Below are 25,549 nucleotides of genomic sequence, written 5' to 3'. Positions count from 1 at the left end.
TATATCCAAAAAGAACAAAAACACTACTTCGAAAAGATACATGCACCTCAGTGTTCACAGCAGTATGATTTAAATTACCAAGATATGGAAGCAACCTAAGTGTCCATCAGATGAAATGGATAAAGAAGATGTGGCATGTATATACACAATGGGATAGTACTCAGCCATTAAAGAATGAAAGTTTGCTATTTGCCGCAACCTGGGTGGACTTGGAGGACATTATGCTAAGTGAAATGAGAGAAAGACAAATACTGTATATTACTTATATGTGGAATCTGGATACAACAAACTAGTGAATGTAACAAAAAGCAGACTCACAGATAAAGAGAACAAGCTAGTGGTTACCGATAGGGGGGAGGGGCAACAGGAGTGGGAGAGTGGGAGGTGAAAACTATTGGGTGTAAGATAGGCTCAAGGATGTGTTGTACAACACGGGGAACAGAGCCAATATTTTGTAATAACTGTAAATGGAGAGCAAACTCTAAAATATATATTAGGGAATTCCCTGGTGGTCCAGTGGTTAGGACTCTGCGCCTTCATTTCCGGGGGCCGTGTTCAATTTCTGGCCGGGTAACTAAGACCTCGCAAGCTGGGCAGCACGGCCAAAAATATTAAATTTAAAAAATAAAATAAAACAATAAATAAATAAAAAGATCAAGTCCCTCCTTGGAGTTTACCAGTCAGGGCTGGTAATGGGGGGGCTGAGCAAGGACTGCTAGAAGGTAAGGGAATAGGGGCTTTAATGGGGTCAGCACGGGGCAATGCGGGAGCTGGAAGAGGAAGTCCGGGCAAGGCCTCACAAAAGGCCCAGATGAGTTCAAAGTAAAGAAGGGCAGTGGAGTTCTCCTAATGTCTCCTTCTCTTGAGCCATGCCTTGAGGGGACACCGAGGTGAGCTGGATGGACAGTCCTGGTCGAGGGTGAAGAGGGTGTTACTTGGAGGGATGGGTTGGGTACTGAAAAACATTATGTGTTTTTTAGAAGAGGGAGAGGGAACAGCGGAAGTGAGAGTAGTTACAAGAGACGGTCCCATCCCAAACAATGTGCCTCTCGCCTTACAGGTGTGCCCGCCCTGCGCTGAGTCCAGTTTACAGATGCGGAAACTGTGGCTGTGAGACAGGAGAACCGACCAGACCAGGATCTGAGCGCGAACCGGTCAGCCTCTACGGAGAGGGAAAAGGTCCGGCTGCGCGAGCTGAAGAATGAACGGAGCCCAGGCGCGCGCTCAGATAACACTGGGTCGCGACGCTTCGGCAAGGGGGGCGTGGCTTTGAGTCTCATACGTCATAGGGGGCGTGGTTAGGCGAGGGTTCGTCAGCAAGGGGACTAGACCACAGCCCGCGTCTGAAAGAGGGGGCGTGGCCTGTGCCCCAGAGGTGGGGGAAACAGGGCGTGGCTTTCCCGTATTCGGGAGGTAGGGGCGTGGCCCGGCTCGGCGTGCCTCTACTCTGGGCCTGCGCGCGCCGGAGTCAGGGGTCACGGCGGCGTGGGCTGTGGCGGGAAACGCCGTTTGAAGCGGGTGAGTTAACGGGAGAAGGGAAATTGCGGGAGGTTCGGCCTGGCAGGGAAGGGGGCTTGAGGAGCCGGGCACGTGGGTCTGAGAGAGGGTTATGAGGGGTCGCATGGGGTGTGACGGCGAGAGGAATGCCCTTGGCTTGGGGGCGCGCGGAAGAGGGGCAAGGGCCTGTTGTGGGCGCGTGCACGGGGACGCGCGGGAAGATGAAGAGGGTGGGGCGCCCCTTCGGCGTGCGGGAGGCGCATGCGCTGGGCTCCGTGGACTCACCCTGGAGGGTCTTTGGGGCGACCGGTTCCGGAGGCATTGGGGACTGAATGGTGCACGTGGGGGCATAGCGTCATCTTTTATTAACTAAATATTGAGTATTCTGTGCCAGGCACTGTTCTAGAAGCAGGCGCTACAACCGGAACAGGTCAGAAAAGGTCCCTGTCTCAGGGGGAGACAGACAGTAGACAAGTAATAAATATAAACGATAAAGCAATGCTTTCAAGCCTGTGATATGTTATCCCAAGTGAGGTAAAACATAGTAGCCTGCTTCTTTAACTAGAGTGATCAGGAATCGTCTCTCTGGGGAAGTGACATTTGACAGAGAAGTCAGCCACGTGAAGAACGATCCGGGCAGGGGGTCATCCAGGGCAAAAGCCTCGAAGTAGGGAGGAACTTGGAGTGCTTGTAGCTGGAGGGAACAGGTGGGGCTGGAGACGGGATAGAGAACCAGATCCTGCAGGGCCTTGTAAATCTCGGTGTGCGGTTAGCTTTTATTCTAGGTTCGATAGGGAGCCGGGGGAGGTTTTAAACCTCCCAGCAACATGACCCTCCCCTGCGTTTTAAAAAAAAGTCCCTGGCGGCTGACTGAAGATAAGACTGTAGCAGGAGCAAGAGTGGAAGGAGGGAGGCCAGTTAGGAGGCAGGAGGGGACCCTAGGTGGCTCCGCCTGCAGTGCAGGTGGGGAGAGTCCGTCAGGCGTAGGTTGTGTTTGGGGTTTGAGCCCACACGATGGGATATGGTAGGAAAGGGGAGCCCAAGATTACTGCGGCTTGCGGTTTGAGCAGCAGGCTGGAGAGAGAAGGCTGAGCGGGAGCAAGTTTGGAGGAGTGGGCAGGGTGATGTCAGTGTCTCAGGTTCATGGCCACACCCACTCCAGGAACATCTTGTTGCCTTTTCTCCCCCTACTTCCTGCACTTCCCCACCGAGGCCCCTTAGGTTCGTGTCCCATTCAGGGCCAATGCCATGCCCTTCCCTCCTCCTGCAATGCTGTTCCCTCTCTTCATTCCTTCAGCCAGCCGGTCGTGTGGCAGGGCCTTTGTTAGGCACTGGGGAGGCAGTGATAATTCAGTTTGGTTGGGGGAAGGACAGGAAACCTCAAGCCAGAGCGCTCTGAGCTATAAAGAGGTCGTGCTAGTCTTTGAGAGCCAAGAGAAGAAGGCCAGCGCTCAGTGCAGACTTGTGGAGTCGGTGACACTGGAGAGGAGTCTAAACGGACACAACTTGAAGTGGCCTGCGTTCCAGGCACCGTGCTGGGTGATGCTGGGGACCCAGACTGGAGTGAGCCCCTGACCCCTGTTTTTGAGGACCTCCCAGCCCAAAGCCATCGTGGCTCGTACAGTAACGGAAGTGCTGCAAGGCACTTACAGAACCCCAAGGGCCAGCGTGGAGGAGCTGAAGCAGAGCCGAGCCTCAGAGGGTGCAGAGGAGTTAGGTGGCCAAGAAAAAGGAGGGTTTCATTCAGCAGATACTTCCCAAGACCACGTTCCATGCTGGATAATGCTGGGGACCCAGAGGAGCATCAGCCCTGCCCTACTCTCGAAGGTTCTCTGCCTGGTGGGGGAGTCAGACACAAGCCCACGTGGTCCCCAGCCTGTGCCAAGGGCAGCGGGAATCAGGGAGGCTCAGAGGCGGGGCAAGACCAAAGAATGAAAAGTGTGTCGTTTTCTGGGGGGGCAGGGGTGAATAGGTCCATCTGTCATTATTTAATCAATCCCTCAGCAGGTGTGCGTGAGCCAGGATACGGGGCTGAGCAGGCTGAGGAGCCTGTCCTCATTCTGTCTCCCCAACTGGGCCGAGGGCGGTTCACCCCCATACCTCTCCTGGCACACCTGGAGGCCGCAGTCTGGAGCACTGGTTTCCAGTGGGGCTCTGGAGCCAGCCTGCTTGGGTTTGAACCCTGGCTCTGCCCCTCTGAGCTAGCTGTGCCACCTTGGGCAGGTGGCTTCACCTCTCTGGGCCTCAGTTCCAGTCACTGTGTTGGAGGGTTAATAGCAGCACAACCCTCAGAAGTTTTGGTGAAAATTCTGTGAGTTCCTTCCTTCCTTCCTTCCTTCCTTCCCTTCCTTCCCTTCCTTCCCTTCCTTCCTTCCTTCCTTTCCTCCCTTCCCTTCCTTCCCTCCCTTCCCTCCCTTCCTTTCCTTCCCTTCCTTCCCTTCCTTCCTTCCTTCCCTTCCTTCCTTCCCATTCGGTAAATGTTTATTGGGCACGTACTCAGTCCCAGGCACTCTCCTGGGGACATGAGATATAGCAGGAAACGAAGATGAAATCCCTGCTCTCACAGTGTTTCCATCCGCCTCATGGGGAACAGACAGTGAGCAAAATAAATAAGCAGTGGTGTTCAGACTTGAGCAGCATCGGAGTCCCTGGAGGGCTCGATATACAGATCTGGGCCCCACCCCCAGAGGCCCTGGTTCAGTAGGCCTGGAATGGGGCCTGACCGTCAGCATTCAGACAAGTTCCCACCAGAAGCTCGTGCTGCAGGTCCAGGGCACCGCACTTTGAGAACTCTTAAGACCTGGTACAGTGCACCAGACAGCGACAAAGGCCAGCAAGAAAAGTAAAGCAAGGGAAGGGGTTGGGGAGTATCAGGATGGGGCAGGGGGCTGTATTTTTAAACAGGCCTCACTGAGTAGGGGACACTCGAGCCAAGAGCCGAAGGAGGGAAGGAGGGAGGCATGGGAAGATCTGGGGAAGAGCATTTGCAGAGCAGCGGGAACAGCTTGTGCAAAGGTCCTGGGGTAAGACCAAGCCCGGGGTGTTTAAGGAACAGAGAGGAGGCAAGTGGCTGGAGTGAGCAAGGGAAAGAGGGCAGAGGTGGTGTCCGTGAACGGCGGGGGGCAGTTGTGCAGGGTCCCGTGGGCCAAGGTGAGGGCTTTGTTTTTAACCGCATGAGATGAGAGCCAGGGGCAGCGTCCGAGCAGAGCGGGGATGGGTGATCTGACACACTTGTATGGGGTCCCTCTGGCTCCCGAGTGGAGAACACTGAGGGGGCAGGGTGCAAGGACGGAGGTGGGGTGGGGTGGGGGAAGAGGCTATTCTTTCATTCAACAGATATTTCTTTTTTTTTATCATAGTCGTTTTATTTTAATTTTTTAAATTTTTTAATTCTTTCACAGGGGACTGGGAGCCCTGAAGACAAATTCCCCAGGTGTGGGGGAGGAGGCTTTTTAAGCTGGTTTCGGCTGGGAGAGGTCAGGAATCAGGGCTGTTGCAGTAATCTGGGGGATGGCGGGGGGGGGGGGGTGTCTGAGGATGCTGATGGCAGGAAGCATCCCCCCCCCTTTTTTTTTTTTGGCCCTGTGGTAAGGAATGTGGGATCTTAGTTCCCTGACCAGGGATGGAACCCGCGCCCCCTGCCTTGCAAGTGCAGAGTCTTAACCGCCTGACCGCCGAGGAAGTCTCAACAGATATTTCTTGAGCGCCCTCTATGTTCCAAACGCTGTTATTGACACCTGTGATACTTAAGTGAAGGAAACTGCATCCCTGCCCGCTAGGAGCTCATTTTCCAGCAGGGGGAGCCAGGCAAACAGCGATGCACGAAATAAAGAGGCCAACCATTTTAGGGAGCCAGAAGGACCAGACTGGGAGGGTGAGAAGTGGTGGGACTCCTGTCCGCTGGAAGGCCGAGCTGATGGGGTCTGCAGAGGGAGGGAGCGTGTGGTCTGAGGGGAAGACAGAAGTTGGGGTGACTCCAAGGCTGTTGGCTTGATGGGAGCCGCCGCTTACCGAGTCGGGGGAGATGGTGTGGTGCGCGGAGCACGGCTGTGGGGAGATCAGGAGCCCGGCTTTGGAGTCTGGGCTGCCTGAAGGGACCTGCTCACGGTGGGCAGTGGATCTGTCAGTCTGGAGCCCGGGCTGAAATCTGGGCCGGAGACACAAAAGCGTAGAGGTGGCATTTAAAGCCGTGAGGTTGGGTGGGATGGGATGACAACCTCGAGGGAGTGAGTGTCACGGAGAAACTGGTGTCTGACCCGAAGCAGACACGCATCGTTGTGTGTTACTGCTGGATTCGCTCGCTGTTCAGTGTTTGCTACTGAGGCGTCGAGAAAGGGAGAAGCTCACAGCGTTTGCCAGACTCATGCTCTGCGCCGGGGCCCCTGAGGGGGGACACCCAGGGGCCTCCTTCCTTCTAATGCTACCTCGCCTGACTGCGCTAAGGGCAGCGCCTGGGATAGGGTACTAGTCCAGGACCGTAGATTTGGCTCCGGTGACAGCTGCCCTCCCATCGTACCCCCTGGCCACAGCCCAGTGACCCAGGGCTGCCATCCGGCCCCCGTCTACCTCCCTCTGCCAGGCCAGGTCTGGCCACTCCTCCAGGCTCCTGGAAACCCCTCAGTTTCCTCTGCTTCACCCGGGTTTCTCCCCCCAGGTCCTGACTCTCTGCGTCTCTCACAGTTACTTCAGCGGGCACAAAAGGAGAGCTGGTCCAGAGTCTTTCTCCTTATACAAAACCCACGTTTGCACGGTCACAGCAGCACTGTTCACAAGAGCCCAAAGGTGCAAACAACCCTCGTGGATGAACACAATGTGACATAGCGACGCGGTGGGGAAATAGTCAGGCATTAAAAGGAACGAAGCACTGATCTGTGCTACGTGGGTGGCCCTTGACAACATCATCCACAGGGAGAGAAGCCAGACACAAGATCGCATTTCTAGGAAATGCCCAGAATAGGCAAATCCATCTAGACAAAGCGGATCAGTGGTGCTTTCGGGGAGGGGGAGGGGGAGGAGGGGGATGGGCTGGCTCCAGAGGGTCTCTTTTTGGGGCGTTGAAGGTGTTCTAAAATGGACTGTGGTCATGGTTGCACGAGTCTGAATATACTAAAAACCATTAAACTATACACTTGAAATGTGTGAGTTTTATGGTCTATGCATTAGCTCTTGGTCACGCTGTCTTCCCAGCCCAGCCCCCCCACCCCCGGGAGCCAGTGTCACCACTTTATTACCCTTCCTGCCAGAGCTCTGCACGAAAAGCCAACATCTTTAGACATATTCTCCCACCCACCTTGTGAAATGTTATTTTTATTTTACGTGTTTCCCTCCAACTTTTAATTCTGAAAAATTCCAAGCCCGCAGAGAAGTCCCAAACAAGAACAATGAACGCCCACATACCCTCTGCCCGGATTTGCTAGTTGTGAATGTGCCGCCCGTTTGCTTTATCTTGACATGCGCACACGTTTTTTTTCTTTTTGGCTGAACTATCTGCAAGTTGTACTCATCGTGATACTACAGGACAATTATAATCGGGCCACTTGCCATGAGGCAGATACTGTTATCTCGTAGGCAGTCCTTATTCAGTTTGCCCTGTTGTCCCAGTGATACCCGTCAGAGCTATTTTTGTTTCTTTAATCCAAGATCTGACCTTGCATTTAGCTGTCATGACTACGTAGTCTCTCCTTTCATCTGAAACAGTTTCCTGGCCCTTTTAACCCCCTTCGTGACTCTGACATTTTTTGAAGATTCCGTCTTGCAGGCCAGTCTTGTCTTTGGTTTGATTGGTTCCTAATGATTAGAATCAGGATAAGCATTTTCTTCATTTTCTTAGACACCTTTAAAAAAAAAAAAAAATATATATATATATATATATATATATATATACACACACACACACACAAAAGTTCTCTTACGTACAACATTCTGCACTTTGCTTTCTCTGCCTAACAATGGGTCTTTGAGAGTCCTCTGTCTCAGTACATAGAGAGGTTCCTCATTCCTTTATAGAGCTGCATAATATTCCGTGGAACGGAATTCATGTAACTTATTTAAACAGTCCCCCAGGGGAGGACACTTAGGTGGTTTCCAGTCTTTTGCGACTGCAAACAGTGCTGCCGGGAATAACCTTGTAAATGCAGGTTTTCATTATGTGATAGTGTATCTGTAGCATAAACCCCTAGATGTGGAATTGCAGCCTCCCCACTTTTATTGCTTTTACTTGAGGTCCAATTTACATATGGTGAAATGCACAGGTCTCATGCGTCTGCAGTTGGATGTACGGCACATTTCCATCACACCACACAACAACCTCATGCCCCTTCCTTAGTCAATCCCTCCCACCCCAGAAGCAGCCTGATTTCTAGTACCGTAGGTGAGCTTAGTCTATTCTATAACTTTGTGTAAATGGCATCATACAATCTATACTCTGTTTTCTTAAATTGAGGTGAAATTAACCATTTTAAAGTGTGTAGTCAGTGGCATTTAGAGCATTTACAATTTTCTGCAGCCACCACTTCTGTCTGTCTAGTTTCAGAACATTTTCATCACCCCAAAAGTAACTCCGCATTTCTCCAGCATGTACTCGTGTGTCTGGCTTCTTTTATGCATTTTTTTGGTGACATCTTTATTGGAGTATAATTGCTTTACCATGGTGTGTTAGTTTCTGCTAATAACAAAGCGAATCAGCTATACATATGCATATATCCCCATATCTCTTCCCTTCCCTCTGGCATCTCCCTCCCACCCTCCCTATCCCACCCCTCTGGTGGTCACAAAGCACCTAGCTGATCTCCCTGTGCTATGTGGCTGCTTCCCATTAGCTATCTATTTGAAATTTGGTCATCCTGTGAGTATATCAGCGGCCACCTCCTTTTTAATGCTGAGAAATGTACCATTGTATACCACCAACATTTGCCATAACACATCCCCAGTCAGCTCAGAATTTTTCCATGCTGTGTTTGTTAAGATCTAGGCTAAGCTGCTATAACAAAGAAACACCAAGGCACAGTAGCCCAGGCAAGATACAAGTTTATGTCTCCCCATTACCATCCAAAGGTAGGCAGCTCTGCTTCAGAAGGTTGTCAAGGGCCCAGGTTCCTTCCATCTTGGAGCTCTGCATTCCCTTCAGTGTTGTCCTTGTCCACATGGTCAAGGTTGGCTCACTGCCGCCACATCCACGCTCCAGCCATGGGGAAGGGGGAAAAGGCTGGAAGCCAGGCTTTCTTTTCAGGCTGTCCCAGAAGTTGCACACCTCACATTCACCCCCATTCCATGAGAAAGAACACGATCATGTGACTACCCCTCGCAGTGCACCTTGGGAACTGTAGTCTCAGGCTGGGCTGCCCGTGGCAGCTCCAAGGCAAGGGGTCTGTTGCAAGAAGGACTAAGGGGAGATTGGATGTGGGGGGATAGTTATAAGATCCAGAGGTGTTCCCTTGAACCTAGGGCAGCTGGCCTGTCCCCTCCCCTACTCTCTCCCAGCTGGGTCTGGGTCTGCTCTTAGTTTTCATAATCCCCTCCATCCTGGCCTGATGCTAGGAGAAGTGTACTTTTTTACAACTTATTTTTCTGAATAAATAATTAATTTAAAATTTTTTCATTTTTAATTATTTCAAATTACAGGCCTGAAGGAGGCGCTTCCCAGCTGTTTGTAGAAGGAAGGCCTGGGCCAATGGGGAGGGGGCAGGCGAGGGCATTGAGGACAGGGGCTTATGGGAAGGAAAGGGATGATCTGAGGACCAAGCCTGTGATGAGAGAGGGTGGAGGGTGTGCAGGGCTGGTGCCAAGGTGTTGGCAAGGGGCAAGCAAACGAGGACAAAAACTATGTGGAGGGCTTGAGCATGTGAGGAAGGGGTTAAACTGAGCTGGGCATTGCTGATGATTGTTGAGCATCTGGAAGCTGCCAGCACCCTCTGAGCCTGTGGCGGCGGGGGTTGGGGTGGGGAGAGTGTTTGTAGGGGGATAGAGAGTCCTGTTACTCTTCAGACACTCCAGAGATTGATTGATTGATTTATATTTAGTTATTTTTTGGCTGTGCCACATGGCTTGTGGAATCTTAGTTCCCCAGCCAGGGATTGAACCCACACCCTCAGCAGTGAAAGCGCAGAGTCCTAACCATCGGACCCAGGGAATTCCCCACTCTGGAGATTTTTAAAAAGCTCATGGTCATGGTGGGTGCGTGGGAGGCCATGGAGAGGATGGGCACTCTCACCCCGCTCCAACTTGTCCCACAGGATGGATGGTAAGCGGCGACAAGGCCCAGGGCCTGGGGTGCCCCCAAAGCGAGCCCGTGGGGGCGCCTGGGATGAGGATGAGGCATATCAGCCATCGCAGTTCGAGGAGGAGCTGGCGCTGATGGAGGAGATGGAGGCAGAGCACAGGCTGCAGGAACAGGAGGAGGAGGAGCTGCAGTCGGCCCTGGAGGGGGCTGCGGACGGTGAGACCTAGAGGAGGAGCCCCTTGCACCCCACACTTGTCATGCCTCTGAACCATGGAGCTGACCTGTAACCTCTAACTGCCAGCCCCTGGCTCACTTTGAGCTCTACAAGGGGCTGACCTGTGACCCCAAGTCAGTAGGCCACCTCTGTTTCCTGTCACTTCCAGTCTAACTTTGACCCTTGGCTCCTCAGTCTCTCTCGAGTTTCCGGCCTGATCCAGACCACGACCTCCCCCTGACTTTCTTTTCACAAATCTGATGCCACCTGAGGGGTCACTGGCAGGGCTGGGAAGGCAGTTAGTACTTATTTCCGAAGCAGGACCACGACTCCATGGAGCCCTGCTTCCCCCTCCCGCGTGCAGGGCAGCTCTCCCCGACAGCCGCAGATGCCCGGTGGCTTCGGCCCTCCCCGCGCTGCCTGGACCCCCAGACAGAGCCCCTCATCTTCCAGCAGTTGGAAATCGACCATTACGTGGGTGAGTTTGGGGGACAGAGGCCTGGTGGGTGGGAGGAGGGGCCCTGGGCTCCCAGGTGGAGGCTGGGTCAGGTCAGCCTCTCTGGCTCTGTGGGAGGAGACGGACACAGCTAGTCCCCGCCCAGGTGACCAGGGCTGCGAGAGGGAGGGATGGGGCTGGCGGGGGGGGCATCTTCTAAATGAGGCCTGAAGGAGCTGGCTCCTCGCAGAGGGCAGAGGTGTGTGGGGTGGTATCCGTTCATCCATCCAGTTAGTCGGGAGCAAATAAGTGTCTGCACTGAGGCAGCCCTGTTCCAGGCAGACCAGGCCCCTGCGCGCAGAGGCTCACGTTCTAGAAGGAGAGGCAGAATAAGACAGGCAGTGGAGGGAATGCCCTGGCGGTCCGGTGGTTAGGACTCCGTGCTCTCACTGCCGAGGGCTCAGGTTTGGTTCCTGGTCGGGGAGCTAAGATCCCACAAGCCGCGTGGTGCGGCCAGGAAAAGAAAAAAAAAGAAGCGGAAGGTGAGGTGGTGGTGAGGGAAACCAAGGAGCATCGAGTAGGGCGGCGGTGCTGGACCTCGCGTCATGGAGGTGCAGGGAGGCCCTTCTGAGGAGGCAGCGAGGAACTCTGGGGACGTCTGGGAAAGCAGGATTCCGGCAGAATGTCCTGAGGAGGGAGCAGGCCTGGTATGTTTTAAGGGACAGTCAGGAGACCAGTGAGGCGGGAGCGAGGGGTGAAGGTGAAGGTGGGAGGTCGCGGGAGATCCCGTTGGCCCAGTGAGGGCCTCGGGGCTCCATTCTGAGAAAGCTGGGGCGTCTCTGGCAATGGAGAGAGCCCCTCCGAGCCCTGACTTGTGTTTCGAAGACTCCCTGTACGAGAATGAAAAGACAAGCCACAGGTGGGGAGGAAATGTTTGTGGTCCATATGTCTGCCAAAGGACCAGTGCTGCAAATAGAGAACATTCAGATCTCAAGAGAAAGAAAACAATCCAGTTCGAAAGTGGACAGAAAACTTGGACAATTCGCTAGAGGATCTACGATGGCAAATAAGCACGAGATGATGTGCTGTGTCGTCGACTATCAGGGAAATGCACATGACAGCCACCACGAGACACAAACGCACAGCTGTGAGGAAAGCTAAAGTAAAATATACCAACACCACCAAGTGCAGACAAGGCTGCGGAGTGCCAGGAGCTCCTGTGCTCGGCGGGGCCGCGGTTTGATGCCGCCGCTCTGGGAAACAACCTGGCGGTTTCCTACAGAGTTCAACCTACTCTTTTTAATTTTTCTGGTAGTAATTGAATTTTTGGTTTTTTTCCCCAAGCTTTATTGAGATGTAAGAGTTAAACCTGCTCTTACCATAGAATCTGGCAATTCCACCCCTGGATATTTACCCTAGAGAAACAGACACCTACATTCAAACAAAATCCATGGATGTTGATAGCTCTATTCATATCCACCCCAAACCAGGAAGAACTCACTGCAGCAGGTGAATGGATAACACATCACACAGTGGTTCTCCACGATGAAAGGGAGCAAACTGACAAACGCAACGACATGGATGGGTACCAGAGGTGCCATGCTGAGCGCAGGAAGCCAGACCTAGAGGGTTATGTACTCTTTGACTCCGTTCTGTGGATGGTCTAAAAACGACAAAATCAGGATGACAGAGAACAGACCAGCGGTGCCAGGGGGCGGGGTGGAAGCAGGTGTGATTACAAAGGGGCAGCATGAGGGAGCCGTTTGGAGTGACAGGACCGTCTTGTACCCCGATTTGGTGGTGGTTACACAAATCTATCCCTACGTTAAAGCTCATAATGCTGCCCACACAAAGTTGATTCTACTTTTGAAATTTGCAGAAAAGCTTGGGTGCTCCCTCTAGCTGTGCAGCGGGGAAAGGGCTGTAAGGAGGCCAAGGGTGGACACGTAAACCAGGAGGGAGGCAGGCACCCCTTTGAGGTGTCTGAGAGAGCAGCCCCTGCCTTACCCTATGACACCCCCAGGCCCAGCACGGCCCCTGCCTGGGGTGCCCCCGCCGTCCCAGGACTCCGTGCCGGTGATCCGTGCCTTCGGGGTCACCGACGAGGGCGTCTCTGTCTGCTGCCACATCCACGGCTTTGCGCCCTACTTCTACACCCTGGCACCCCCTGGTGAGTGGCCCCGACCCTGAAGTGAAGGCCCCTCCTCGCCCCTACCGCCTGGAGGCCCCCTGCACTTCTGACCGCTCCCCCCCGATCCCCGCAGGGTTTGGGCCTGAGCACCTGAGTGAGCTGCAGCGGGAGCTGGACGCGGCCATCAGCCGGGACCAGCGCGGGGGCAAGGGGCTCGCGGGGCTGGCCGTGCTGGCCACGGAGCTGTGCTCCCGGCAGAGTGAGTGCCGCCCCATGGGCCACGTGGTGGTGGTGGGGGTCCCTCCAGGCCCGTGCCAACCCGCTCCGTCTGCAGGCATGTTTGGGTACCACGGCCACGGCCCCTCCCCGTTTCTGCGCATCACCCTGGCGCTGCCCCGCCTCGTGGCTCCCGCCCGCCGCGTCCTGGAGCAGGGCATCCGCGTGGCCGGCCTGGGCACCCCCAGCTTCGCGCCCTACGAGGCCAACGTTGACTTTGAGATCCGGTACGGCCCCCGCCTCACTCCTCCAACCTTCGCCTCCTTCCCCTCACCCCCCCAGCCAGCCTCTGCCCGCTGACCCTCATCCCCCTGCAGGTTCATGGTGGACGCGGACATCGTTGGCTGCAACTGGCTGGAACTCCCGGCTGGGAAATACGTCCTGAGGTCGGATGGGAAGGTGCGTGGGTCCCCGGGGTGGGGTGGGGGGACACAGAGCCGGGACCCCGCAGACGCTGACCCACCTTGTCCCCACAGGCCACACTGTGTCAGCTGGAGGCGGACGTGCTGTGGTCGGATGTGGTCAGTCACCCGCCAGAAGGGCAGTGGCAGCGAATCGCACCTCTGCGGGTGCTCAGTTTTGATATCGAGTGCGCTGGCCGCAAAGGTGTGTCCCCTGGGCCTGGGGGTCCTCCCTCCCTCCTTCCGGATGTTAGTGATATGCCAGTCTCACCCCGGGAGCCCCTGCACTTCTTAAGCTCGCTCAGGGAGAAGGGAGTAGACACGCAAGCAGACAGGTTATTAAAGGACTCGCAACGCAAAGGAGGAAGGTGATGGAGACAGACAGGGCTGCTTCAGACAGGTGGGCAGCTTTGTGAAGAGGGGGGGGCCGGGGAGGGGGGCGGGGAGAGCAGCACGTGCAGAGGCGCCGGGGCAGGATGGACCCAGTCTGTGAGGAATGGGGAAGAGGGCCAGGAGCTGCAGGCGGTGGGCACAGAAAGGAGTGGGTGGGCCAGGTGAGATTTAGAGGTGCACCCACCCGATGTGCCACGAGGGAGCATCAGGGGTCAGGTCCCCGCCTCGCCCCCCTCCCTCCCCTCGCAGGCATCTTTCCGGAGCCCGAGCGGGACCCCGTGATCCAGATCTGCTCGCTGGGCCTGCGCTGGGGCGAGCCAGAGCCCTTCCTGCGCCTGGCGCTCACCCTGCGGCCCTGCGCGCCCATCCTGGGCGCCAAGGTGCAGAGCTACGAGCGGGAGGAGGACCTGCTCCAGGTGGCTCTCGTTCCACGCCCCCCAGCCCCCACTTTCCTCAGCTCCACACGCTGCACCTCCCAGGCGCGAGGCCGTTTTCTGAGCCCTTTCCCCTCTGGATTCGTTATTTTCAGAAGCACCTTCCCAGTCTTTCTTCCGCGGGTGGGAGGGCTCTTGGGCTGCTCTTGGAGGCTTCCAGAACATTCCGGGAGTGGGGCGGACCCACGGCAGGGGGTTGACCGGGATGGCAGCCTGGGTGACCCCGTGTGCTCCTGCCTCAGGCCTGGTCCACCTTCATCCGCGTCATGGACCCCGACGTGATCACTGGCTACAACATCCAGAACTTCGACCTTCCGTACCTTATCTCCCGGGCCCAGATCCTCAAGGTATGGCAGGCGGGTGGGGGCCCGGGGCTGCCCTCAGACACCCCACTGAAGGCTCAGGGTGTGGGCGGCTGCCCAGCAGTTCCAGAGGCCTCCCCCTAACCCTGACTCTGGCCCCGTCCCTGCCCCGTTCAGAGCCCAGAAGGTTTCTGTGGCTTTTGCAGAGGCGAGGAAGCATTCGTGGTTAAGTAAGAAAAGGCTCGTGTATTTGGAGGGGCAGACTGAAGTGGGTAGGGGCGCAGTGCCTTGTTTTTCGGGCTTTAAAATATGTCCACAAAAAATAAGGAAAAAAGGGGGTGTCCTTGAAGGAGGTGGCAAAACCTTGATGCTTGAATCTGGTGTGGGCCTGGTGGGGCGTGTGAGCTTGCAAGGGCTGCTGTGACAAAGCCCCACGGTTGTGTGTTGTCTCAGTGTGGAGGCTGGAAGGCCAGTCAAGGTGTCACAGGGTTGGTTCCTTCTGAGGCCTCTCTCCCAGCTTCCAGTCGCCTCAGACATTGCTGGAGTGTACACGGCACTCTCCCTGACTCTCCCTTCTGTGCATGTCTCTGTGCTCCAATGTCCCCTTTTTCTAAGGACACAGTCATATTGGGTCAGGGCCACCCTAATGACCTCACCCTAACTTGCTCACCTGCAAAGACCCAATTTCCAAATGAGGTCGCATTCTGAGGTGCAGGAGTTGGGACTTCAGCATCTTTTGGGGGGCCCCAGGCCAACTCCTAGCGGGGTGTATTGTATTCTTTTCTTCCTTGCCGCCTCACGCCCACAGCCCTCAGGCCCCTGACTCTCCCCGTCCCAGCCTCCCATCCGTGCCTGCGCAGCCGCAGAGGGTCCTGCCCCAGAGCTGCCCCTGCCCACGGGGCTCCCAGCAGGAAGAGAGGGCGGCACCGCAGGGCGTGTCATGGGTTGTCTGGTCACCGGCCCTGTGGATCCCGCCGCCACAGCCCCCGCCCTCCCCACGTGCTGTGCTCCCAGGTGCAGGCCTTCCCCTTCCTGGGCCGCGTGTCCGGCCTCCGCTCCACCACCCGGGACTCGTCCTTCCAGTCCAGGCAGACCGGCCGGCGGGACAGCAAGGTGGTCAGCATGGCGGGCCGCGTGCAGATGGACATGCTGCAGGTACGGCCGGGCCGCGTGGGGGCCGCCCTCACGGGCCGCCTCCCCGGGGCCGCCGCCCACCCGCCCCCGCTCGCCCCGCCGCAGGTGCTGCTGCGGGAGTACAGGCTCCGGTCGTACACGCTCAACGCCGTGAGCTTCCACTTCCTGGGCGAGCAGAAGGAGGACGTGCAGCACAGCATCATCACTGACCTGCAGGTGCCCGCGCCGCGCTCCCGAGCCCGGCCCTGAGCGCGCGCGCGCGCCCGCCCGCCCTCCGCCCCGGCCGCCCGCCTCCGCCCGCCTCCGCCCGCCTCCGCCGGCCTTCCCCGGCCTTCCCCGGCCTTCCCCTTTAGCTCCTACCTTCGACCTCTGGTCTCGCCCCGCAGATGGGACCCCTGGCCCCCTACCCACGCCCACGACCTCCGCCGTGGCGACCTTTGTTCCGCTGCCCTGCCCCGACCTCTGGGCCGCACTCGGTCCTCAGACTGTGCCCTCCTTTCCTCCCTCCTCCCACGCTGTCGCCGAATCCCCGCCCCGTCCCCAGAATGGGAACGACCAGACGCGCCGCCGCCTGGCCGTGTACTGCCTCAAGGACGCCTTCCTGCCCCTGCGGCTGCTGGAGCGCCTCATGGTGCTGGTGAATGCCATGGAGATGGCGCGCGTCACCGGCGTGCCCCTCAGCTACCTGCTCAGCCGCGGCCAGCAGGTCAAGGTCGTGTCCCAGCTGCTGCGGCAGGTCAGCGGGCAGAGCCCAGGGCGGGCCCCGGCCACCACGCTCCCCGCTGAGGGGCCCTGCCCGCGCTCACCCACACTTCCCGCCGTCTCCCCTCCCAGGCCATGCGCGAGGGGCTGCTGATGCCCGTGGTGAAGACGGAGGGCGGCGAGGACTACACGGGCGCCACGGTCATCGAGCCCCTGAAAGGGTAAGGCCCGGTGGCGGGGGCGGTGGGGACAGAGGGGCCCCCCGCCCTGACTCCTCCCGGCCCCCCAGGTACTATGATGTCCCAATCGCCACCCTGGACTTCTCCTCGCTGTACCCGTCCATCATGATGGCCCACAACCTGTGCTACACCACGCTCCTACGGCCCGGGGCCGCCCAGAAACTGGGGTACGGTGGCCCCCCTCGCCACGTGTGCCCCGAGGCCCCCAGGGGTCGGCCTCAGGAGGGCTGGGGCTGGCGATCCGGAGCCAGTGGGGAGGGGAGGGGACCGGCAAGAGGTGGGGGTGTCCTGAGAGGGGGTGGAGGAGGAGGAGCCGGGGAGGCCAAGCGCCACCCCTACCACCTTTGGCCCAGGCTGACCGAGGATCAGTTCATCAAGACGCCCACGGGGGACGAGTTTGTGAAGACGTCGGTGCGGAAGGGGCTGCTGCCCCAGATCCTGGAGAACCTGCTCAGCGCCCGGAAGAGGTGGGCTCTTGAAGCCCAGCCGCCCACCCCCGCCCCGCCCGCCCCTGCTCAGAGCTCAGCCTCGCTGAGGCCGCCTGGCAATCCCTGTCCGTCATGGGTGCACTTAGCTGCAGCTGTGCCTGAGTTAGAACAAGGCACCCCCTGCAGGCACCTCCCTCCAGCCCCTCTGCTGGGCACCTCTGTGCAGTGTGCAACCTGCACAAGTGTATGTGGCACCCCTTTCTAGAAAGGCACCCTGACCAGTGCCCAGGCCCAGGCCTCTCGTCTGCCCCTGAGGCCTGAGATGCCACCTGAATGGCCTTTGCCTCCCCCCCCCTCCTCCTCCCAGGGCCAAGGCCGAGCTGGCCAAGGAGACAGACCCCCTGCGGCGCCAGGTCTTGGATGGGCGGCAGCTGGCACTGAAAGTGAGCGCCAACTCTGTGTACGGCTTCACTGGTGCCCAGGTGGGCAAGCTGCCGTGCCTGGAGATCTCACAGGTGAGTGCACCGCGGCAGGTAGGGGACAGACAGCCACCCCTTGGGGAGAACCAGGGCTCAGTGTAGTAGAGGTCAGGGCCCGGATCGCCCCAACCCACCGACCTTTTGGAGAGCGGATGCTTGTGCGATTGGTTCATTCGTTGGGTCAGCAGACACTTGCTGACGGTTCACTGTAGGTTGGGCCTTGTGCCCTGTGGGTCCAGCAGGTGACACAGTGGATGAGAGTTCCTCCCCTGGTGCCCAGCCTCGCGGGGACACAGATGGTGACGGCAGTAAATATGTATGGGAAAGCAGTTGGCACTGTGCAGACAGATAGATTCCGGGAGGGCTGGGGTGGAGCGGGGCGGTGGGGGGGAGGCAGAGGCCCAGGGACTGAGGGAGGGAAGCAGTTTTGCTCATTCTTTCCACCTGTCACACAGTCACCCGACAGCCCCTATGTCCCTGGCAGTCTCCTCCCCTGGTCCCCATGAGGGTGGGGGAGCAGAGAGCAGGTTCCCTCCCTCCTCCTGATGGGAGAACAGGGCTGTGTCTCTGTCGGGGGGTTGGGGCGGGGCTGGGGGGTCACCCAACAGCACGGTCAGGCTCTGGCAGTTGATTCGCGGTGTGTTCTTGGTCACAGCTGGAACAGGCACGGGGGTCCCCTGTTCTGTCCCTTGTGAGGATCCCAATGAAGATGCTTGGCCGGTGCTAGGGCAGTGCTCTGCTCTGAGAGGGACTGTGGGCATAAAAGCCCACTACCTCCCTCCCCGCCACAGCAGCATCCTAGGCATGTTTACTCTGCTGTTCAGACAGAAAAACAGACCCACGGCCCGACCACAGAGCGCCTGAGTCTGAGGTTCTGCCACGCTGGGATCAGTGCCTCAGCTCATGGCTCTTAGAGAGGTCTTCTGTCTAGCTCCTTCCCCTGGGGTTTGGGTCCCTGCACATTCCAGACTTGGTTACCTCCAGCCACGGGGAGCTCCCTTCCTGAACACTGTGTCAGTCCTCACATGGCTGTGGGTGGAACACTTGGAAGAACTGGCAGAGGGTGGGCCTTACGCCGGGAGGGGCCTGTGCACGCACACACCCACTTACAGTTCAGGGGGCCCCAAGCCCATCCTCAGATCCAGTGACTCACTGAAAGGATTCCGAGAACTCAGAAAAGCTGTTCTACTCATGGTTATGATTTATTACAGTGAAAGGACCGGGATTAAAACCAGCCAAGGGAAAGGCACATGGGGCAGGGTCCAGGGGAGACCAGGTGGAAGCTTCCAGTTGCCTTTCCCAGGGTACTCCTGCAGACAGCACTTACTCCTCCCGGCACTGATGTGTGACCATACACACGGTCCTGCCCGCTGGGGAGGCTCCCCTGAGCCTTGGTGTCTTGGGTTTTTATTGGGGGTCAGGTGCATGGAGCGCCATGTGACTGACCTTAGTTACTCAGTCTCCAGTCCCTCCAGATGTCAAGCTGGATACCATGTGGCCCAAGGCCCCACCATAAATCACGTTAGCACAGATCACCTGATGTGACCCAAGGTCCCAGATGAACAAAGACACTTGTCAGGCAGGACACGCCAAGGGCTTAGAGCAGCGGTGCCCAACCTTTTAGGCACTGGGGACCGACCGGTTTCGTGGAAGACAATTTTTCCATGGACCTGGCGGGGGGGTGGGGATGGTTGGGGGATGATTCAAGTGCGTTGCATTTGTTGTGCACTTTGTTTCTATTATTATTACATTAGAATATATAATGAAGTAATTATACAACTCACCGTAATGCAGAATCGGTGGGAGCCCTGAGCTTGTTTTCACTGGCCACTCACTGATAGGGTTTTGATAGGAGTCTGCAAACAACCGATCTATGATGGTCTCTGGGCAGTCAGACCTCGCTGCTAGTGATCATCTGTGTTTGCAGCCGCTCCCCGGCGCTGGCATCACCGCCTCAGCTCCACCGCAGATCATCAGGCGTTAGAGTCTCACAAGGAGCACGCACGCTAGATCCCTCGCCTGCGCAGTTCAGCAGTTCACAGTAGGGTTCGCGCTCCTGTGTGAATCTAATGCTGCCGCTGATCTGACGGGAGGCGGAGCTCAGGCAGTAATGCGAGCAACCGGGGTGGAGGGGGAGCGGCTGTAAATACAGACGAAGCTTCCCGCCTCCTGCTGTGCGGCCTGGTTTCTGACAGGCCACGTACCGGTACTGGTTCATGGCCGGGGGGGTTGGGGACCCCTGGCTTAGATGTTCCCTCCCAGGAGCCAGGCAAGAGACAGGCCTCTCTTTGAGCGAGGTGAATCTCTTACAGTAGGCCACCCTTTCTGCTCTTACTGACCCGTCATAATCTGGGGGCATCTCCCATCCTCCTGGGCTGTCAGGTTCCAGCCCCGAGGGGAGGCCAGGCAGGAGGGTGTGGCTTTGCTTCCCCTGGGGCTTCCTCATAGCGGCTGCTGCTTCCTGGCCTTGTCTCTCTGTCATTTCCCTCTCAGCCCCTTCCCTCTGTCTCTGTTTTGTCTCTGTTTCTTAGCCTCTTTCCCTATTTCTGCCTCAAGCTTATAGGGGCAGCAGAGTGGAATTAAATTAAAAAAAAAAAAAAAGTCATTCCAGAAAGAAGTTAGAAAGAAAAAGGAACATAGAACGGGTGGGACAAATAGAAGACAGTTAGTTGGATGGTAGACTTAAGCTCAGATATAATCAGTAATTACACTAAGCCTAAGTGGCCTCAATGCTCTAGTTAAAGACAAAGGTTTTCCAAACAAAAACAGAACAGTCATGCCTGTCTCTCCTTAGTGCGTCCCTTCTCCCCCAGCTTCAGTTTCCTTATTTGGAAAGGAATGGTCTTTCCGTGGCCTGGTGCAGCACCCTACCTTTGAGGGGACATTTCTGATTGTCCAAGGATAGGGGGATGGGACCAGGAGTGTCAGTGGTCCTGCACCACGGAGAGCTGCTTGCAGTGTCCGCAGATTCTCAGCACCTCCGTGGAAACACTGAGCTGATGGCCTCTTCTGGCTCCAGCCTTTCCACCACTATGTGCTGCAGTCAGTTCCTCCTCTGTGCCCAGAGCTCTGGGCCAGGGACCTACTTGCAACAGACCGTTAAGGAGCGGCTAAGTAGCCGCATTTTGCAGATTTGGAAACTGAGGCCCCGAGGGGCAGTGGCCCATCCATGCTCACACCTGCAGAAGGCAGCAGAGGTGGGACCCTAAGCCCGTGTTCCCTGGGGACGGCCCCTGGGCCCTCACTCTGCCCGATTCTCTCTCTGACAGAGCGTCACTGGGTTCGGGCGCCAGATGATTGAGAAAACGAAGCAGCTCGTGGAGTCCAAGTACACGGTGGAGAACAACTACAGTGCCAATGCCAAGGTCGGGGGCCTCCTGCCTGCCCGCTGCCGGCCTGAGACAGGCCTGGGGCTGGTGTGGGAGGTTAAGGGGCCACTAGCATCTCCCCAACCCTCTGGTCACACGTGCCCCTCCCCAGGTGGTGTATGGTGACACTGACTCTGTCATGTGCCGATTTGGCGTCTCCTCTGTGGCTGAGGCCATGGCCCTGGGACGGGAGGCTGCGGACTGGGTGTCTGGCCACTTCCCCTCACCCATCCGGCTAGAGTTTGAGAAAGTAAGTGGGGGCCCCCCAGTGCTTGGAGTGGGCAGACGTGGGTCTTGCCAGTTTTGGGGGGGGGTCGCTGGTTCTCAGGGTGCCTGCAAAGTTTGAGTGCATTTGGGTAGGGTTCTCCTGCATCAGCATCCAGGAACGCCCATTGTTGCTTACGTCTCCGTTTCGAGGTATGCTGATCTGGGTGCCCTGGGTATCCTATTCTTTTGAGTTCATCAGCCCCAGTTTTATTTATTTATTAAAAAAAATTTTTTTTGGCCGCACCGTGCCGCATGCAGGATCTTAGTTCCCCAAGCAGGGATCGAACCCGCACCCCCTGCTGTGGAAGCGCGGAATCTTAACCACAGGCCTGCCAGCGAAGTCCCTTATTTTTAGAAAATTTATTTATTTAAAAATCACTTTCGCAAGCCCCAGTTTTGAGGTATTGCGTTGCCTGGATCCTCCTGAGTTTGGGGACCTTGGTTTTGGAAACGCCCCAAAGCCTTGGGCTTTGCTATGCAGAACGGTGTCCGTTTCTGAAAGACCCCGTTGGTCTCGGAGCGTCTCTGGTTTTCAGGTGTTTTCAGGGGCCGTCCTGTGCGGCAGGGGCCCTGACGGGGCAACTCCTGGATCGGGGCACCGCTCTCCGGTGCTCCCTGCCTCCCAGCGTGAGACAGGCTTGGGTCTGGGAGCCCTCACGCTGGATTCATCCCCCGCATTCAAAGTTGGGGTCAGGCCTTGGGGTACACCTCTCAGATTTGGAGCCTGTGGATTTGGGGAGGTCTCTGCCCCAGGGCTCGCTCCCTGCCCTTAGTCTCCTCTCTTTGAGGGCTCTCCCCCGTCTGCGTCAGGTCTGTTTCAGGTCCCCATTTGGGGCTCTCCAGACTTCACCCCAGTGTCTGGATCTCGGGTTTTAGGGTCTAGCCTTATCCCAGCCCATTTCCGACTTGGGGTCCCTGGAATGCTGAGGGTGTCCCCCTGAGCCGAGGTGCTGGGGTCTTCGGGTCCGTCTTCCCGTGTCCCAATCCTGTGTCCCGGGGACCATCCCCGCCTGGCCCTGTCTGTTTCTGGGGAAGCCTCAGGATGGGGCACTGGCCCCCACAGCCTCAGGGGGTCTTAGCCGCGGGTTCCCCCCAGGTCTATTTCCCGTACCTGCTCATCAGCAAGAAGCGGTATGCGGGCCTGCTCTTCTCCTCCCGGCCCGACGCCCATGACCGCATGGACTGCAAGGGCCTGGAGGCCGTGCGCAGGGACAACTGCCCCCTAGTGGCCAACCTCGTCACCACCTCTCTGCGCCGCCTGCTCATTGACCGGTGTGTGGAACCCTCACCCAGACCTGGAGCGCGGCCTCTCTTCCCTCAGGCCCAGGAGCCCGGCCCCCAGCCCCTCCTCCCTTGGGGACACAGGTGTCAGGCCCAGCCCTTCGTCGGTGGCGGAGCTGTGGAGAGTGTGGGGTCGGACAGCTGCGGGTTCCGGCCCTGCCCCTGCCACTTGGCAGCCTGCGGCCGGGCAGGGCCCCTCCCCGTCCCTGGAGCGCATCCTGGTCCCCCAGCTGGCAGTGGAGGTGCCAGCCGGGCGACCACAGCCACTGGTGACGCCCGTCCGTTCGCCCGCCGCCCTGCAGAGACCCCGCGGGCGCCGTGGCGCATGCGCAGGACGTCATCTCCGACCTGCTGTGTAATCGCATCGACATCTCCCAGCTGGTCATCACCAAGGAGCTGACCCGCGCAGCCGCAGACTACGCGGGCAAGCAGGCCCACGTGGAGCTGGCCGAGAGGTCAGCCCGGCGCGGGAGGGGGCGGGACCGGACAGAAATAGCCCCTCTCCCACCAGCTGGGCCCACCACTTCCTACCCCCCAGCCTGCCCCCACCATCCCACCTGCCCTCACCCGGCCCGCCGCCCCGATCTCCCCGCAGGATGAGGAAGCGGGACCCCGGGAGCGCGCCCAGCCTGGGCGACCGTGTCCCCTACGTGATCATCAGTGCCGCCAAGGGCGTGGCCGCCTACATGAAGTCCGAGGTCAGGCCCACCTGGGCTGCCCGCTCCCGCCCAGCTCCCCTCTGCTCTCACTTCTGCTTTCCAGGCCTGGCGGGGAGGGTGTTTCTCTCCGCAGGCCCCACGGGGCCTTGAGAACCGCCCCGCAACATACCTCAGGGAGTTGGCTCTGTGATGCTTTGCTCCGGGCCTCCCGGTACCCTCTGGAGAGGCCCCCCCACCCCACCCCCCTGATTCTGACCCCTCCTGGCTCCATCCTGCAGAAGGGGGCCTAGCCTCACTGCACAGAGCGAGAGTGTCTGTGTCACCACCTCTGTTTCTGTGTCTCTTACTGGCTCCTTGATCCTGGCTCTCCAACTTGTAATTCTCTTGGATTCATACCCTCCCCCGTCCTACCTGGATGTCCAGTGACCTCTGACCCCCCCCACCCCTTCGTCAGTCCCCAGTTCCTGTCCCGCTACCTCTTATCTTGGCTTCCAACCTTCAGCTCCAGCTCACATCCACCTTCACATCTCCTGTCCCCACCATGAACTCTGACCCTTCCCTGGTGACCTGAGGGCTCCTACCTGTGGACCCTAGAATGAATCACAGGGCCCGCGGCCAGAGACCCCCATGACCTCTAACCCCACCCCAGTCCAGGCCCAGTGACTGCCCCCCACCATTGCCCCGCTCATGACTGGGAGATGCACGGCAGCTCCGGGCGCCCTTCACCCTGGCTGCCCGCTGTTGACCACGGCCCCTGGCCCCTGCCTGGCAGGGACCGCGGCCCCCATCCCTCCCGGGGCCCCTGCCCTCTGCCCCCCTGCTGAGGCCACGCCGGCTGCTCCGCCCGCAGGACCCGCTCTTCGTGCTGGAGCACAGCCTGCCCATCGACACGCAGTACTACTTGGAGCAGCAGCTTGCCAAGCCTCTCCTGCGCATCTTCGAGCCCATCCTGGGCGAGGGCCGAGCTGAGGCCGTGCTGCTGCGTACGCACGGGGGCAGCCGGGGCACCGGGGTGGGGGTCGGGGGAGGGCACCGGGCCCACCGCCTGCCTTCACACGCAGGTGGGGACCACACGCGCTGCAAGACGGTGCTCACGGGCAGGGTGGGCGGCCTCCTGGCCTTCGCCAAACGCCAAAACTGCTGCATTGGCTGCCGCACTGTCCTCAGCCACCAGGGTGAGCACGGACCCCGACCCCGACCCCGACCCCGTTCCCCTGGCCCTCCCACCTCTGCCATCACCCGAGGCCCCGGCACCGGCCCCACAAGCTGGCATGGCCACCGGGATAGGCCCCGGCCCCTGGGTGGGGGGCTCCTGTCTGCAGGCAGCAGCCCCACGAGGGTCCTGGGCCCCCCGCCCCGGGAGTTCCCCAGGGAGTTTTCTCCATACACTTGCTCCCTTGTTCTCTCATCGATGGGGACTTTCAGAAGCCGGGACGGGCAGCGGGCGGCAGCGGGCGGGGGTGGGGCGGCCCAGGCTGACCCGCCCCCCTCCCCCACCCCAGGAGCCGTGTGCAAGTTCTGCGAAGCCCGGGAGTCGGAGCTGTATCAGAAGGAGGTGAGGGGTCAGGGGAGGCGCGGAGGGGAAGCTGGCGGTGCGCAGGGCCGCCCACTCAGCCCTTCCATCCCCAGGTGTCCCACCTGAACGCCCTGGAGGAGCGCTTCTCGCGCCTCTGGACCCAGTGCCAGCGCTGTCAGGGCAGCCTGCACGAGGACGTCATCTGCACCAGGTGGGCGCCCTTGTTGGGCCCCAGCGCTGGGCTGCCCAGGTTCCTCCGCGCTGCCGAGGCCTGTGGACCAAAGCCCCGGCTCCGGGCTCTCAGGCTTCGGCGCCCCCTGCATCGCCGACCCTCGGCGTCCTGGCCTGTAAAACGGGCCCGTGCCCATCCCAGCCTTCTTGGGGTGGGGTTGGGGGCCGCTAAGTGGGGAGCGCTGGGCACCCAGTATCACTCACTCACACACACACACACACACACACACACACACACACACACACACACACACACACACACACACAGTCCTGGCCCCCTCTGCCAAGGCGGGGCCAGCCTTTCCCCAGGGAACGGGTGGGCGGGGCGGGTTCCCACGCCAGGTGCCAGGTGATATACGGCTGGTGGGCCAGCGCCTGAGCGAGCACCCGCTGTTATCGGCTCCCCCCCATGCCCGCTGAGCAAACAGCCCGTCGTGGGAGGGGGGTTGGGTGGGCGGCATACAGGGGCCAAAGTCCTGGGAACGGCCCCCGCCCCGCCGCTGGGCTGGGCACCGGGACTTTGGTGTGCTCGGGCAGCGGCAGTGGCCCTGACCCCCGTCCTCACCCGCAGCCGGGACTGCCCCATCTTCTACATGCGCAAGAAGGTGCGGAAGGACCTGGAGGACCAGGAGCAGCTTCTGAGGCGCTTCGGGCCCCCCGGCCCCGAGGACTGGTGACCTCTGACCTCGGCCGACTTCCCACAAGGGCCTTGTGGGGTGGGATGGGCGGAGAATTAATAAAGCTCAGGCCTTTTGTCACCTGGTGCTCTGTGGTCCCTGGGGGGTCGTGGTCCACTGTCCTAAGCTCTGGCCCAGATGGGTTAGCTCCACTCAGTGGGATCCGCTGACCCCCAGGAGGCCCTCACCGGACTCCTTCACCCTCCCTGCAAGATCCCTGGGCCGGGTCTCGCCCCCACCCCCACAAGCCCTCCCTCGAGGCCCCG

The 25,549-nt window shown here is 58.7% G+C and overlaps 1 protein-coding gene across 2 annotated transcripts; it reads left to right on the top strand.

The window, feature by feature from the left end:
* The first annotated feature begins 1,386 nt into the window (after positions 1–1,386).
* POLD1 (DNA polymerase delta 1, catalytic subunit) lies at positions 1,387–25,364 on the top strand. 2 transcript variants are annotated; one of them, XM_067018764.1, is made up of 28 exons: positions 1,387–1,518; positions 6,152–6,279; positions 9,729–9,931; positions 10,294–10,407; positions 12,389–12,535; positions 12,630–12,755; positions 12,831–12,999; positions 13,090–13,171; positions 13,249–13,378; positions 13,816–13,982; positions 14,243–14,347; positions 15,317–15,457; positions 15,542–15,652; positions 15,981–16,172; positions 16,271–16,359; positions 16,428–16,544; positions 16,731–16,844; positions 17,173–17,320; positions 20,554–20,649; positions 20,765–20,902; positions 22,016–22,191; positions 22,503–22,655; positions 22,796–22,898; positions 23,710–23,842; positions 23,921–24,034; positions 24,362–24,414; positions 24,489–24,586; positions 25,178–25,364. In XM_067018764.1, exons 3-28 carry the CDS (start codon positions 9,730–9,732, stop codon positions 25,281–25,283), a joined length of 3,324 nt encoding a protein of 1,107 aa, XP_066874865.1. In that variant the 5' UTR covers positions 1,387–1,518; positions 6,152–6,279; position 9,729; the 3' UTR covers positions 25,284–25,364. The 2 variants fall into 2 exon arrangements, with proteins under 2 accessions (XP_066874865.1, XP_058900017.1); XM_059044034.2 differs by lacking the exon at positions 6,152–6,279 and having other exon boundaries at positions 1,388–1,518.
* Positions 25,365–25,549: the final 185 nt, after the last annotated feature.

The sequence above is a fragment of the Kogia breviceps genome, chromosome 18, assembly GCF_026419965.1.
Source record: "Kogia breviceps isolate mKogBre1 chromosome 18, mKogBre1 haplotype 1, whole genome shotgun sequence".
Lineage (NCBI taxonomy): Eukaryota > Metazoa > Chordata > Mammalia > Artiodactyla > Physeteridae > Kogia > Kogia breviceps.
Note: the sequence above shows the minus strand (reverse complement) of the source record. Positions and strands in the feature narration are given on the sequence as shown.

What these genes read in the sequence shown, in the direction of transcription:
- POLD1 (XM_067018764.1), top strand. Translation starts at nt 9,730, where the DNA reads ATGGATGGTAAGCGGCGACAAGGCCCAGGGCCTGGGGTGCCCCCAAAG. An exon ending in GTCATCGAGCCCCTGAAAGG is followed by an intron (nt 16,360 to 16,427) that starts GTAAGGCCCGGT and finishes CCGGCCCCCCAG; the next exon opens with GTACTATGATGTCCCAATCG. An exon ending in CACTGTCCTCAGCCACCAGG is followed by an intron (nt 24,035 to 24,361) that starts GTGAGCACGGAC and finishes CCCCCACCCCAG; the next exon opens with GAGCCGTGTGCAAGTTCTGC.